This window comes from Trichosurus vulpecula, chromosome 5, assembly GCF_011100635.1.
Source record: "Trichosurus vulpecula isolate mTriVul1 chromosome 5, mTriVul1.pri, whole genome shotgun sequence".
In the NCBI taxonomy this organism is placed as follows: Eukaryota; Metazoa; Chordata; class Mammalia; order Diprotodontia; family Phalangeridae; genus Trichosurus; species Trichosurus vulpecula.
The window spans coordinates 114,537,892-114,553,340 of NC_050577.1; the positions used below are offsets into that span (position 1 = coordinate 114,537,892).

A 15,449-nucleotide genomic window follows, 5' to 3' on the forward strand; every position below is an offset into this window, starting at 1 on the left:
CCCCCAATATATCCCTACATATTAATACCTCCAAGAGATTAATCCTCTAAAAATACCACTTATATCATGTCATAAATCTGCTCAAAAATCTTCAAAGGCTCCCCACTAAGAGGAAAAATTCCTTGCACAGGATTTAAAGCCTTCCCCAACTTAGCTTTCCAGTCTTCTCACTCCCTACTATCCTACATGAATCACAGCTCCAGCCCAGTCTATTCACTGTCCCTCAAACATAAGAATGCATACCTATTTCCATGCCTTTGTTTATGCAGATTTCATAGGAGTAAAGCTTCAGTATCTTTACACAGAATTCTATCCTTATCCCATTCACCATTTGAATCTATTCTCACTGCTCCTTGCCCTACTCCAAGCTTCTCACCTGGCAAACCAGCACAGACCTAGGCTATAAAAGTCATAGGCAGGCTTCGGAGCTACAGAACTCCAGTCATCCATTTACTGGTAGGCATATGGGAAAGGACACTTCTTCCACTTGAGAATAACAGCACAGTTTCCACATAAGAAAGATGTATTTAGGGTTTCCCAATATTTAACTCTGAATTCACTTCCCCAAAGAAACAAGGTTATGCACAGTAGTTAGCTTCTATGGTAAAAACTAATGCAATATGAAACTTTCAATATGTTGTGGGTTTAAGTAAGTTTTTGTGAACTAGCATAGAGACTTAACCATATAAAATTCAATGGGTAAATACTTACTGAGTTCCCCAAAACTGACTTCCTGCTAAGTTTTCAGAATGCATTCCATTCAGTTAGTTGGAGGCTGCCTACATATAAGCATTAAGTGCTTCCAAATTACTGTCTTACCTATTTAAAATCCCACCCTCCATGGTAACAGATTTAGCTTCACCACAAGAGAAAATGCAAGCCAAATGTGATTTTTATCTTTAATTCTTCCAGTCTACCTAAAGGAAGAATTCTAACTACTTGTCTTTAACTGAACTATTTTTTTTTTAAATAACAGTTAACATATAGAGAGAGCTTTAAGATTTAAAAAGCTCTTTAAATACATTATTGTATTTGATCCTTACAACAACCCTGTGAGGCAGGTGCTATTTATCTCCATTTTACAGATGAGGAAACTGAGGCTAAGAGAAGCTAAGTGAATTGTTCAGGGTCACATAGCTAGTAAGAGTTTGAGGCAGGATTTGAACTCATGTTCTCCTGACTCCAAATCCTTTACTCTGTCTACTATGCCACCTAGCTACCTAAGCGGTTTTTGCAATAAATATGTTTATTTAAAAAAATGATTTCCAAACCACAGGTAATGTCTACATTCTCAAAAAAAAAAAAAAAAAAAAAAACCCAACCAGTTAAACCACACACAAAAAATTTGTCTCTTCTGAACTTTCTTGGCATACCATAATCTTTTTTTGGTACTTACCATTCTACTCAACTGGAAGATCCTTGAAAGCAAAGACATCTTTTTCTCTCTTTCTCAGACCTAGCACATGGCTTTGAAAATCAATAGGACATGGAGTAAAGAGGGCTGACCTCAAAGACAAGAAGACTTAGCTCCTCCAGGATTCCAATGCGGCCTCCCCTATTTATTACGTGACTACAAGTCAGTCATTTACAATCTGGGAGCATCGAGTTCCCCATCTATAAAATGAAAGTAGCAATACTGACCCCACAGTGCTATTACAAAGATCACAAAATAATCCCTATCAGTTATTATCATGATTGCTATTATTATCGTTGCTAATCATTTGCACATATTTCAATAATCTGCAATCTGATCATCATGGGGACTACTGCCACCGATACAGATGGCAAACCCTCCAAGCCTGAACAGGCGGTCTTTGTAAGCTGCAGTCGTCAAAAACACACTACCTGGGGACCTACGCTTTGGAGGTAAGCCTCAGTGAATGTCACTAGCCGCTTCTCAGACAATTCTCAGACAACAAGCATGCAGCGACCATGCTTACACACTTTCAAGCATGACAAGGGCTTGCCAGAACACGTATTCTGTTGGCCTCACTTTAAAGAACCCCAGACCATCCCTCTTTGTCACAAGAGGTCATTCAAATAGGACTTTAGTGGAGATTGCCAATAACAGGTAATTTATAAATGCTTATTGAATTGGAATTGGCATTAAAAGAACCCTCCATAACCTAGCTCTGACCTACCTCTCCAGTTTCATTATAATTAACTTCCCTTCTTGTACTCTACATGCCAGTCAAACTGGACATGCCAGCCAAACTGGATGTATTGCTATTCCTCAAACATGATGATACATCTCCCGCTTCTAAGCTTTTGAACTGGCTGTCTGCCATACCTGGAATGCTCTCCTTCCTCACTTACGCCTCTTGGGATCCTTTAATTCCTTCAAGCATCATCTTCTATATGAAGCCCTTCCTGACTCCCCCAGCTGCTAAAAAATCTCTCCAAATCACCTTGCATTTATTTTGTAGATATTCTTTAGGTATTTATGTATGCATGTCTCCCTCATTAGAATGTAAGCTCCTTTGGGGCAGCTAGGTGGCGCAGTGAGTAGAGCTCCAGCCCTGGAGTCAGGAGGACCCGAGTTCAAATGCGACCTCAGACACTTCACACACTGACTAGCTGTGTGACCTGAGGCAAGTCACTTCAATTGCCTTGCCTTCCCCCCTCCAAAAAAAAAAAGTGCCTACTTTGCGCAATACATTGGGGCAGCTAGGTGGCACAGTGAGTAGAGCACTGGCCCTGGAGTTAGGAGGACCTCAGTTCAAATGCGACCTCAGACACTTGACACTTACTAGCTGTGTGGCCTTGGGCGAGTCACTTAACCCCAATTGTCTTGCCTTCCCCCCTCCAAAAAAAAATGGAATGTAAGCTCCCTGAGGGCCAAGAGTATTTCATTTGTGCGTCTGTATTCCCACTATCTAGCAGTAAGCACTTAAAAAATACATCTTGACTGATGGGCTGAATCTGGGTAATCCCTTGTAGTTTGCTAAGATGGATTTCTACCAATGTAGGCAATATTGCCATAGAGATCAAAGAAGAAGAGAATAATTCATACCTAATTACAGAGAATGGAAATTAAAGAAAATTAAATTTAAAAAATTTTTTTAAAAAAAAGGAAAACTTGAGTAATTGGAAAATAAGATACTTACCAGTTGAGCTTCCAGGAGTACCAAACTGAGAAGTGTCGAGAAACTTTCGAGGTGTAGGCATGTTTGTGACATCAAGCAGGGGCACTGGGGAAGCATCTTTCACAAGAGAGCTACAAAGAACAGAAAGCGTCAGACTTCAGCACTTGCTCCATGTTATCCCATCCTGAAGAGGGCCACTATTCTCAGCATGCCATGGTCTAGCTCTTCTGTCACTACTGATCTTTACACAAGACATTCTTCCCAACTACTGCACCAAACATTTCTCTTTTCAAGAGAGGGCTGACTGAAGCCAACCTTTAACCATGCAACTTAAGTAAAGGTTCACTCCATATTAATCCTACTCTCCTTTTCCTAAGAAACCCAAAACCTTTCTTTTTCAAACAGCTGGCTTTCTATCTTGTGAGGGAGAGAGTTAGATGGTGCAGTGGAGAGGGCACTGGGCCTGGAGTCAGGAAGATCTCAGCTCAAATCCAGTCTCATGTACTAGCCATGTGACCCTGGGCAAGTGACTTAACCTCTGTCTACCTCAGCTTACTCAACTGAATGATGAAGATAAGAACAGCATGCACCCACCCGCCATGGCTTTTGTGGAGATCAAGTGCAAAGCACTTAGCACAGTGCCTGGAACATAGTGGATACTTAAATACTTGTTTCTGTCTTTTCTTTTCCTTGACAGGCAGGGGTTGTGCTGGACTACACCAAGCATAAATACCCCCCATATAAACACAGTTTATATAAGCCACAAAACAATGCATTTACATATCTTAGTAAAAGCAGATAACTAGAGAGTTCTTTATTTTATAACAAATAGGAGTTTAAAAAGTAGCTTCGGAAAGTTTGATTTGGGGGGGAGGGGAGTGCGTAAATAAAAATTTCCAAGGAAAGGACTTGGCAAACTTTGTAAATACTTAACATAGTAATGTCTAACTCTCCCACTGCCTCCACAACAAGGATACTGGCACCAGAGAGGATCAGTCTTGTGAATCTCTCATAAATCGATACAGCCATGCAGAAGAAATGGGTGAGCCCTAACTGCTTGACCTACACATGTTCTCGTTGGCAGCTAACATTTGCTAATTGTCCTAAATCCCAGAGCCCTACAAGTGTCTTTATTGAAAGTGATAAGAAAGAGACTGAGCTAAATAACCATCAACTTCAGGAAAATAAAGGGAGTAAAAAGCAAATACTGCCCAAACTATGATACCTAGCTGAAAAAGAAGACTGCTGAATTAATCTATCAATATGGTTAGATGGTACTACAGACATACCCTACAAGTGAGCCCACAATTGACAGAAAGAGAATATTAGATCAAATTTGAGAAAATGCAGTGCTTTCCATGATCCCAAACCACTCACTGTTTTAAAAACAGCCCATTTAATACAAATATGTAATAAAAAAAATTCCCAGCTATGTAGCTGTGAATCACAGAAAACCAAGGTCTTCAAAAAAGTAAAGTGGCAAATAGCTCCAACAGCAATGATAAGATACACAGTGGCTGTGAGTGGGCTCCATCACGTGACCAGTGGCAACTTGTAAGTATAAGCCATTATTAAGGATATGAATAACCTGAAAAGAAGGTAGGCCGGTCATTTATCTGAAATGACAGCCAGCAAATAACAGCCCGAAGTTCTTCAATGGAAACATGAGGTATTAAAAATAATAATAAAGGAAGACTCCAATGTATTACACAGCTCTTCTACCAATAACATATTGAAAAATATAGACAATGATCTCTCAAGAAGAGATAGTGTATAAAGGGTTACAATTTGGAGCAATCAATCAATCAATCGAGAGCCTACTTTGAGTCAGGCACATCAAAAAAAGGCAACCTTAAAAAATAAGAGTCACCCAAGTAGCAGGAGTTGGAGACCCAAGGACAGTTGTCTATTGGCCTTGAAGTCAGACCTAACAAAGTCAAGTAATACACAGCATTGCCCAACCTTTCCTTGTCTCTCATCCCTATTTTCAACCTCTCTCCTTTTGCTTTCCTCTCATCTCTGGTCCTCTTTTCTTCCTCTCCTCTACCATTGTCCTTGAATTTTTCATTATTTTTGTAAAATATAAGCTTTTCAAAAGGCCTGTCCCTAGCTGTACCACCATGAGGAATTTACATTATGACAGCGACTAAAGAAAGCTCTAGTGGTTCATGGGAAATCATAGGAAATTTAAATATCTAAAAATGAATCCTCTCCCCTCCACCAACAAATAAATAGATGCGGGTAAACACTATTCTAAAGTAATTTTGTGGTTACAAAATATGTTCAAACCATTATAACATATCCACACAACTCTTTAAAGAACATGAAAATAGACTGCATTGGTAATTAAGGTGGGACTTTTTTTTTTTTTACTGTTTTCTCTTTTGGAGCACTGAAGTAATCAAGTGCCTTTAATGAGTCTGGCCTTTCTTTCTTTAATTAAATCCAGGAGTCTTTGATGACCTGCTTAAGAAACAAGAAAGCCTGGTTCACATAGGTTTGAGTCACATGGTTGTGATGCCCTTTGACTCTAAACAGGGTATATAAACTCAGAGGTTGGCGTTTTGTTTGGGGCTCTCACTCACTGGAAGAGTGTTGTGTGATTTGACCAGATGAGACTCTGGGTAGCCATTGTTAAGAAGCCACCCTAGCTTGAAAATCCAGGTGTTGGTGCTTCCCTGGTAACTATATATTGTGATGTTGGACAGAAAGCTAGAAGCCTGGCTATTGGTTTGTGTTACTTGATCTGTTGATATTTTCTGTTTGTATTTGCTCTGAAGTTCAGGGTGCTGGCTTTTCCCCCTGAACTAAATGAATGATATATGTACGTTTGATTAAAGTGAGATTGTTAACCCCTTAAAGTTACTTTCCTTAAAAAAGCAGATCAAAGAATCTGTGCTGGCAGCCCTTCTGTGTGCTGGTGCTGTTGGTCTCACACCTCCACAGCAGCTGCTGGCAACATTGTTGATACACAGACCTTTCCAATTCATGCATGTACTTACATGAGAGTATATCAATGTGTACAGTATATACCTCACTTATCTGAAGGACCCTGGTCTAGAACTCCTACTTTGTAGAACACAGCGGGCCAGAAAGGTGACAAAGTATCAAACATCTATGTACTAAAAAGCTCATCAACACAAGAAATACTCAGGGCCTGTTTACTATTATTTCAGACAGTCACAAAAAGCTTTGTTACCTGGTTAACCAACCGAGCTAAGAAACAGAAGGAAGTAGGTACGTAGAGGAGCTGACATGAGGGAAGTCTAAAACAAATACAAAAGTTCAAAAAGCTCAGCAGCCCAGGGCCATCTGGTGTAGGGACAAACAGTTACATACAATATGCCCTCAGGGCAGTGGTAGCCACTTATTTGTCCCACTATGGTCTGAGGGGTTCACAGTAAAAATTTTTGAATGGTACCTTAAGTAGTCAATAGCTGCGCATTTATGTTAAATATACATTTTTCCTCTGTGACAATAAATGTGTATGATTGAGTCATTATAGTCTCGTTTCTGTAACAATTCTAAATAACCATGATCATGAGCGCAGAGATATTGATGCCTATGCAGTGATTGCGACAAACTTGGGCCACTTCTAGGTGGAACATGTTCTTACAGTTTGCTGACCTGTCATGAAACTGTTTCCAAACCACCACAAGGGTTAGATATGCAGACACCTGCACCTACCTCATTTGTGCCCTGGACACCGGACCAGGAGGAACATTCTCTCCTTCCCTTCTGCTACCCTCTAACTATACTTCAGCAGTTGCACAATCAAAAGCTGATCGAGATACTATCAATCCTTGTGGCACCAAGGTCTGGCTATGTGAAATTGTATCACTGAGCACTCACATGATAAGCCATCTTGAAATCTTCACTGGCTATCACAAATGTTCTGCTGAAACAAACCTGACATTGCCTCACTGCAGAAGTAAGATCATTCTCTGATTTAAACTTATCCTCTACTTAATTCTTCCATCAGATATATTTGCAAATGAACCAGCTGGCAACACTGGTCAGTCTTTTAATAGGCTTTATGTGAGAATGTAGCCAGTGTGCCAGTGTTAGAAGAGAAGAAAGTCACATGTGGAGAAATTATTTCCCTATAAAGGTTAAATTACAGATAAACACTGTTCAAAATCAATTGAACTTTATGGCCATTTATCATTTAACGCGGTGCTTGTCATTAGCCAATAGAAAAAAAAAACTATTTTTATACTATAGCAAGCTATTCATTTTCACCAATTGGCTGGGTATATAAAATTTTTAAAATTAATTTCCATTTCTCAGCAGGAGAGCTTATAAAATTCTACCATTTCCCACATACTTGTGTGAGTGAGCATTTTCACTTTATTTTTGTTTTAAATCAAAATACAGAAATAAACTCAACATGGAACCAAACTAAAAAATGTGTTTATCTGGTGTTGAGTCAAATATTGGAAACCTATGTATAAATAAAAAAAATTTTAACACTGAAATAAAATTTCTATATGATTACAGAATGTTAAACATCTTCCAAGCTGCAACTTATTTCATTTAAAATGTTATTTATATTCAGCAAAATTTGTAAAATAAATTTAAGATGAAGTCTTAAAAATAATAAGATCTTGCTGAATTAAATCTCTGAATTCTTATAAAACACCCCAAATAAAATATTAGTAATTATTTTCTAATTTGAACTTATGAATTTTTAGAGTTTTTATAATTATAGGCAGAACAAAATTTTATACTTTTAATTTAATTACAATTTAATTTTAATTATAATTATAAATTTTAATTTGGAGGTGTGGGGACAAAAGTTATCATTGTAGTTGTGGTAAACACTTAATGAATAATTATAAAAGAATATTATTATAAGTAGATTATTAAATTACCCTGGGAATTCACCATGCAATTTTTTGTTGTAGTACAGCAGGGTTCAAAGAACAAAAAACATTAGGAACCACTACTTTAGGATAATATAACACCAAGAACAACCACTGATATTCAAAATAGTGATGTAGAGCAATAAAAAAAAAAAGACTAAATTATATTGAGCATAGACTAAGAGGGCAGGGGGAAGAATAATATATAGCATTTTCATCAATAATGGTAAACATACATAAAAATGTTTTGATGCATAAAGGGAGAAACGTCAGTTACACAAAACATTCAGTTATGAACACATCACTACATGATACACAATACATTAAACGCATATGTATATGTACAAAAACACACATATACATGGATAGATATACATATGCATTATATATAATATATACATACATATATGTATATATGGGTATAGATGACCTATTTATTTTTAAATGATCAGTGCTTTCAACCATTTAACTCCTCTCTCCACCAAGGCTAAATGCAAACCTTTCACCAGATCAGCCAATAGTCTTTATGTGTTGCTACAGCCAAAATTCCATCACCTGGTAACCAAACTTGAGGTAAGGTACTTCGTGGATAAAAGTCACACAATAAACTTCTAAAGCCTGCATCCAAAAGTTTTCTAGTTTACTGAGGTCTACCAGACCTTGCACTCCTCAAGAACCTGGGTAACCTCCATGGTCCAATGAGCACACTGTCAATGTAGGATATATTGTGTACATCTATAGATACATATGTATTCATACTGACATTATAATCATCTCTACCTTAGATCTAAATACATCACAAATATTTGTAATATATATAGATAGAGAAACACGGTTTCATTCAAAACAAGTTAAAATCTACAGATATTTCAGCCATAAATTTAAAAGATATTTTAGTTATATATAGGATGATGAATCTGTATCATAGCTTTAAAGGAATATGACCTGCAGACATTATCACAGGTGCCAGGAGGGGGAAAGCCAATTTGCTTCAAAACCATCTTCATGTGCTCATATCTATCTCTTCTCTCTGAAATTTTTCCCATAGGCTTCAATTTTCTCCTCTGTGAACACTGACCCAAAGGCAAGTAGTTCTGTATAGGATTTTTTAATTGGTAGATTTGTTTTAAAGAGTTCAAGAGAAAAAGTCCCATCGGTGTCCCAGTTAGTCACCGAATTATCAGAAAGCACAAAGATGAATTGTCCCAATGAGGACACAGAAGGCACTAAGGCTACCCAAGAGCTTCTTTAAATATACTGTGCCTCAATTTCCATCTAGGCTTAATGGTATAAAAATATCTCTCCTCTCCATCCATCACAGGGAAAGTTGGCAATGAATTAATTAATATCCATAAAAGATATTCAGGGATATTAAAGAGATTTTTTTTATGTCTCAGAGAAAAGATGCCAAAGCATTTAAAACAAAACAAAAAATTATATTACCATATAATTCTAATTACCAGAAATACTTCAAGAACTCCATTTTGCAAGGAATATTGATTGGTTAAAGCTATTTTTATGTTTAAGCATAGGCTAGTTCATGTCTAAACTAAATTCCTATTTAGACTAACTTGAGACACAAAGACCATTTCCTGGAAATAGCAAACTTATAATTCTTAGCCAACAGGGGACAAGAACCCAGCATAGCTCTAACCAGAAAGCTTTTTCATGCTATAGCCATTCTAACTAAATGAGGCTTATTGGTTATAACTGCAAAGGTAACCAAAACTACAGGTGAAAAAAGGAAATGTATTGTAGTGAATTAATACACACACAAATTTCAAGACTTTCTGGCTATTAACAATCTAAACAGCTGCTGCCATCAGAGGTCTAATTTTAAGGAATTTTTATTCAGTGCTTCTGGGTCATAACCATAGATAAGTGTGCTTTATCGAGGAGGTTTATAAGCCTTCATAGCTTATCAGAAGTGTTTTTCTTTCATCAGAAAAATTAATTTCAGCACCATCACTTAGTAGGTCCAACTGTGTGCAAAAAATTACAGATTATCTAGGGACAGATTTGGGGGATTTTTACACTATAAAGCTATGGCAGTGACCAGGCTTTTAGGTACAAATATTTTAACAATTTGAAGTAACTGCCAAAACTTTATCTCAGGAAGACAAGGGAAATGATGGTGAAAAAAAAGAGACAGACAGTCTGACATGAGGTAACCCAAAGCAGAGGGTGCCCAGCATACCACTACACATCTACACCTTTATAATCCAACTGCACCCAGAGCCAGAGTTTTTAGATGAGTCTGGAAGTACAGGACAAGGATCAAATGAGGAGGAAGAGTGCCAGACTATTGGTGCTTCCTAAGATTTCCATCTGATCATCTCCTCTTTCCTATATTCTCTCCCTTGATAATTTCATTCATACTAATGGCTTCAACCATCACTTGTACACAAATGACTCTCAAACCTATAAAGTGATACATGGTCACTAGGTCTTGAATATCATCCTTTATCTCTCAATTGGGAATAATCCTCCTTTCCTTTGAATATCACAAAGCATTTTCTTATACTTCTCCTACACTTAAGATTTACTACTTTGTATTATATTTATTTGTATATGTTATATACTGGACTGCAAGCGCTAAGATAATAAGGAAATCACATTTAATTTTTAAACATCTCTTCCATCACCTACCAGTTCTCTACTTATAGTTAGCATTTAATAAATATTTGTTTTTGACAATCAGTCAACAAGCAGTTATTAAATGCTTACTAAGTGCCAAGCACTGTGCTAAGTATTGGGAATACAAACACAATGAAAAGGAAAGAGTCCTTGCCCTTAGTGAGCTTGCATTTTAATGTAGGAAGACAACATGTAAAGGGAAGCTGAAAAGGTGTAGGGAGAGGAAGGTACCTAGGCCTGGGGCATGATACAGAATTCTGCAGCTCGGTATGGTGAGAAATGAAGAGATGGCTGGCCTGGGCACCCTCCTTAATTGGAAGTTCTGAGAGGAGTCATCCATTCAGAGGAAGGGGATGTAGCAGCTGGGGGCAGGGAGTGGGGTGGGGGGGGAGAAACGGTAATTCCAAAGTGTGATTTCCAGAATTGAAGTGATCTTCCAAGAAGAAAAGTTTCGTTGAATGAATGAATGAAAAAAAAAAATAGAGACATATGTTTCAATGATGGGTTAAGGATAAAAGCACAGGATTCCTCAAAAGAAAAGAAAGACAAAAATGAGAAACAAACAGAAGCAAGAAAAATAGATGACAAGAAGGGCAAAGGTCAAAATAAAAAGAAAACAGGAAAGACAACGGACAATGCCTGGAGAACAGACACAACAATCAGGTAAAGCATAGAATATTCAATCTGGAAAGATCATTTGGGAAATAGGTTCAGAATACAAAGGGCTTAACTCCAAAACAAAACGAAAAAAAAAATCAACTTCTTTCTACAGGAAGCCAAATCAGATGGATTAACAGAAGGTTTTGAAGCCACCAAAGAGCCTCCATAGAGAGAATGAGCCATGACAAGATGAAATTCGACTTGGAGGCAAGATTCTCTGCTGTGTATATTGTGAAATAAAGTAAACCCTCTTGAATTACCCATTCCTAATCTGCACCTCTGAAATACTGTGGTGAAACCAACCCAGAAATGGAAGGAAGTTCTATTCTTCAGATTATTCCTGAATTATTTCCAAAAAGTAAAGTTTCCTAAAGCTGTATGTTAACCTAAGGTGTAGCAACTTAGATCTGAAGATCTTTCCCACCCATTAATAGGCCATGTGACCTGCTTATGTCACAGGAAGCCTAAGACAGTGGTGGGAGGAGCTTCCTGATGGGAAAAGGAAGTTATGTCACAGGAAAATGCAGAGAGAGAGATGTTATGGCTGCTAATGGCCGCCCTCATGATGGTTAGAACTGAACAGGCTGACTTAGCAGGGGGTCAGAGAGGTTTTGGGATGGTGAGGCTCCAGGTTGTGATACTATGTATCGAATGTTTTACTGCTCTGACAGACTGGATAAATGGCTGGTGGGATGTGGTTCTCTGGTGTCTGGATAAATGGTTTACTTCTACCTTCTGTGTGGGGAGCCCCATATACTTTGTGATACAGAACTGCAGAGACTTGTTGAAAATTATCATCCACATTGTAATTACTGCCTTACTGTCACATAAGGCAACAAGCATTTTGAGGCTTCCCTGCACATCGCTGCATTTCCCCATTGGCCAGCCTTCCCTATATAAACCCTGGGACCCAGAGCCAGCTGTCTCGTTCTTCTATTCCCTACACAAGTTACTTGTTCAAAAAGAAGAGCAGTGTCTGCGAATTACTAGTCTCACTCATCTTTCCTACTCCCCGTAGAACAACCCCTAAAATCCCAGTCCTGAATGTAGATCTCGGTAAGGCAGACCCAGTACAAACACAGGAGCAGCTGTATCAGTAAGGCGATAATCACAATACAGATGGTAATTGTCAGAATGCCTACGTGGCTCTGCGCAGCAGCGAAGCATTCAATACATAACATCACCACGCGGAGCCTCGCCGCCCCAACACCTCTCCGACCCCCTGCCGGGGTCTTCCCCAAAGCAAGCTCACAGTCTGTTCAGCTCTATCACGACGGCCATTAGCAGCCATAACTGCTCTGGCTCTCTCTCATTTCCTGTGATATGACTTCCTTTTCCTGTCAGGAAGCTCTTCCCACCCCATGTGACTCAGGCTTCCTGTGAAGTCAGCAGGTCACATGGCCTATTAATGGGGGGGAGAGATCTTCAAATCTAAATTACTACTGCAGCAGTCTCCATGAATATTGGTACTATTGTTGGTTAGCTATAGAATCAATGTAGGGAAAGGAAATCGCTGAGATAAAAGAGAAGCCCAAAAAGCATAAATAGTTGTAGAAAACAGAATGTTCCACAGAACCCTAAGTGGTGATGTTGGGTTCTCAGGGAACCTTTTTGGAACCAACCTCATTCTTCCTTTTTCTTTATTCCGCTGTCCAACACGGCTAGTTGATTTGATGTATAGGTGCCGATGCAACTCATCTATGAGAACCAGATGAAGGTTCATCTTCTTGCTGTGAAGCTCCAGTCTCAGGTCACTCAGTCCCTCTACCTGAAGGAGAGGACCCTCTAAAGAATCTACTGCTGACACCTGGAAAGGCAAAAGAAAACCATAGTTACAAGTAAGTAGTTTTCCAACATCATGAATGAAAGGGATGGGGAAAAATGCTTCACCAAAGAGTAATTTCTAAAGAGTGCATTTGAAGCAACTCTGAGGTTCCTCCTCACATCCTTCAGAGGTAAAACTGACAAAAAAGGAAAATTATAAATGCTGGAGGGGCTAATGGAAAATAGGCACACTAATACACAGCTACTGTTAGAGCTGTGAATTAGTCTAGCCATTCTAAAAAGCAATTTAGAACTATCAAATAAAAAAGTCAAAACAACAAACATTTATAAAGAACTTACTATGTGTAAGACACTATACTAAACCCTAAGGATTTAAAAAAAAAGACATTCAACAACTACATATATCCAAGATACATACAGGATAAATTATAAGTAACCTCACAGGGGAGGCAGTAACACTGATAAAGCCTGGGAAAGGCCTCTTGCAGAAGAGAAGATTTGAAATGAGTCTTGAAATAATCCAGGGAAGCCATTAGGCAGAGAACTGGAGGGAGAGCATTCCAGCCACGTGGGACAGCCAGTAAAAAGGATGGAATTGGGAGATGGAAAGCTGCATGCAAAGAATAGCCAAAAGGCCAGTGTCACTGAATCATAAAGTATGTAGAGGGGAGCAAAGTAAAGCCTGAAAAGGTAGGCTTCCAACAGGCAGCTTTGGTCATAGCTCCCTGTCATCAATTTCCTCCAAAGCTCTCTTCCCATTCTAAATAATGAAATTCCACCCTATTTCTCTCCTGGTAGTTTTCCATGGCTCCCATATAGTTTTGTAGCTAAGCCCCTTTTCTGTAAAAACTATGTGTAAAAGTTACTAAATTGTACAACCCTGTTGACCTACAAATACTGCTATTAGGGCTACATCACCAAAGAAGTAGAAAGAAAAGAGAATGACCCAAAAGTACAAAAATATTTATAGCAACTCTTTTTGTAGTGACAAAGAACTGGAAACTAAAGGCTGAACAAAATTATAGTATACAAATCTACTATTTGTGCCATCAGAAATTATGAAATAGGATACTATTGTGCCACCAGAAATCACGAAGGGGATAATTTCAAAGAAATGTGACAAGATTTATATGAACTGAAAAGGGAAGTAAGCAGAACCAAGAGAATAATGTAGAAAATGACAACATTGAAGACAAATGACTTTCAAAGATCTGTGAACTTTGATCAACACCAAGACCAATCGCAATTACAGAATAACAATGATAGAGCCTGTCTGCTAACTACCTCCTGAGAGAAACAGATTCAGAGTAAAGAATGAGACGCATTTTTGGACATGGTCAGGAATTTGATTTGCCTGCCTATACATATTTGTTACAAGGATTTTTTTTTTCTTATGGGTGGGGGGAAGGTGGGAAGGAGAGAAAACAAAGCTTTGTTCATTAAAAAAAATTAAGGTGATTTTTTTTTAAAGGACAGCAAAAAAAAAGTATATTTACATGTGATGCTGTGCTAGGCACTTTAGAGCAATTCAGAAAGACTTAGGCCCTACCCTTTGGGGGTTTAAAATCTAAGAAAGACAATTCTGACACAAATTATATGGACAGAAAAATGCAAAAGGACAATCAAGAAATATACTATCTATGAATGGATACAGATATGCAGAGGACCCTTAACTAATGGAACTATTCTATGCATTCACCTAAGGTTATCTGAATTTCATGTCTCATACTTCAAAATTCAGAAAACACTTCCACGTGATAACTAGGTTAGTCAATGTACAAGTCTTTACTTAAACAACTAGCTTAGGGAATAGAATAAATAGAAGAATGATTCATGAATTTGCTAATTGTTTTCCTCTTAGGTGGCCACTAGCTAGAGTTTGGCCTTTAGCCATAACATATACATATGAAAGGCAAAAATTTAAGAGGTGGAGAGCCAAGGGAGTCTCAACATTGGACAAGAGAGGTCATTTACCCACTCCCCAGGCTTTTTCAATTTTCATGAATGAAGCAGCATTTGAATAAAGAAAGATGAAAGAAAAATAGCCCAGCAGGTTAGAGAGTATGTACTGCTAAGTATGCCAAGCACATAAAGAAATTCTGGAAAAGCTTCGGAGGCAACTGACTGCAGAAGGTAGAACTCAGGTAGTCTAAGGCACCCTGGCTTGAAACACAAATATAGACTCTATGTTGCAAGTACTCCCTCTTAAGGGAGAACCATCGAATGAAAGGAAAACACTGGGGATGTGAAAAAGAACAGAGCTAAAAAAATGAAAATCATTTTAATACCCTACACTGCCCTAGTATAAAGGAGCCTGATTTGAATATATTGGATAGAACTATGCCAAAATGCTATGTGCACTATAAAGTACACTAGTAACCAAAAACAAAATCAACAAGAATATAAAGCATTCACT

At 38.2% G+C, this 15,449-nt stretch overlaps 1 protein-coding gene across 1 annotated transcript in view; it reads right to left on the bottom strand.

The window, feature by feature from the left end:
• The window catches only part of EXOC4 (exocyst complex component 4), an 890,815-nt gene that overhangs the window by 792,210 nt on the left and 83,156 nt on the right, over positions 1–15,449 (bottom strand). Inside the window, exons 4-5 of the mRNA XM_036759981.1 lie at positions 12,871–13,055; positions 3,108–3,217 (exon numbers count right to left, since the gene is read on the bottom strand). Coding sequence (XP_036615876.1) covers positions 3,108–3,217; positions 12,871–13,055 — 295 coding nt within the window. The remainder of the gene's footprint in view (positions 1–3,107; positions 3,218–12,870; positions 13,056–15,449) is intronic.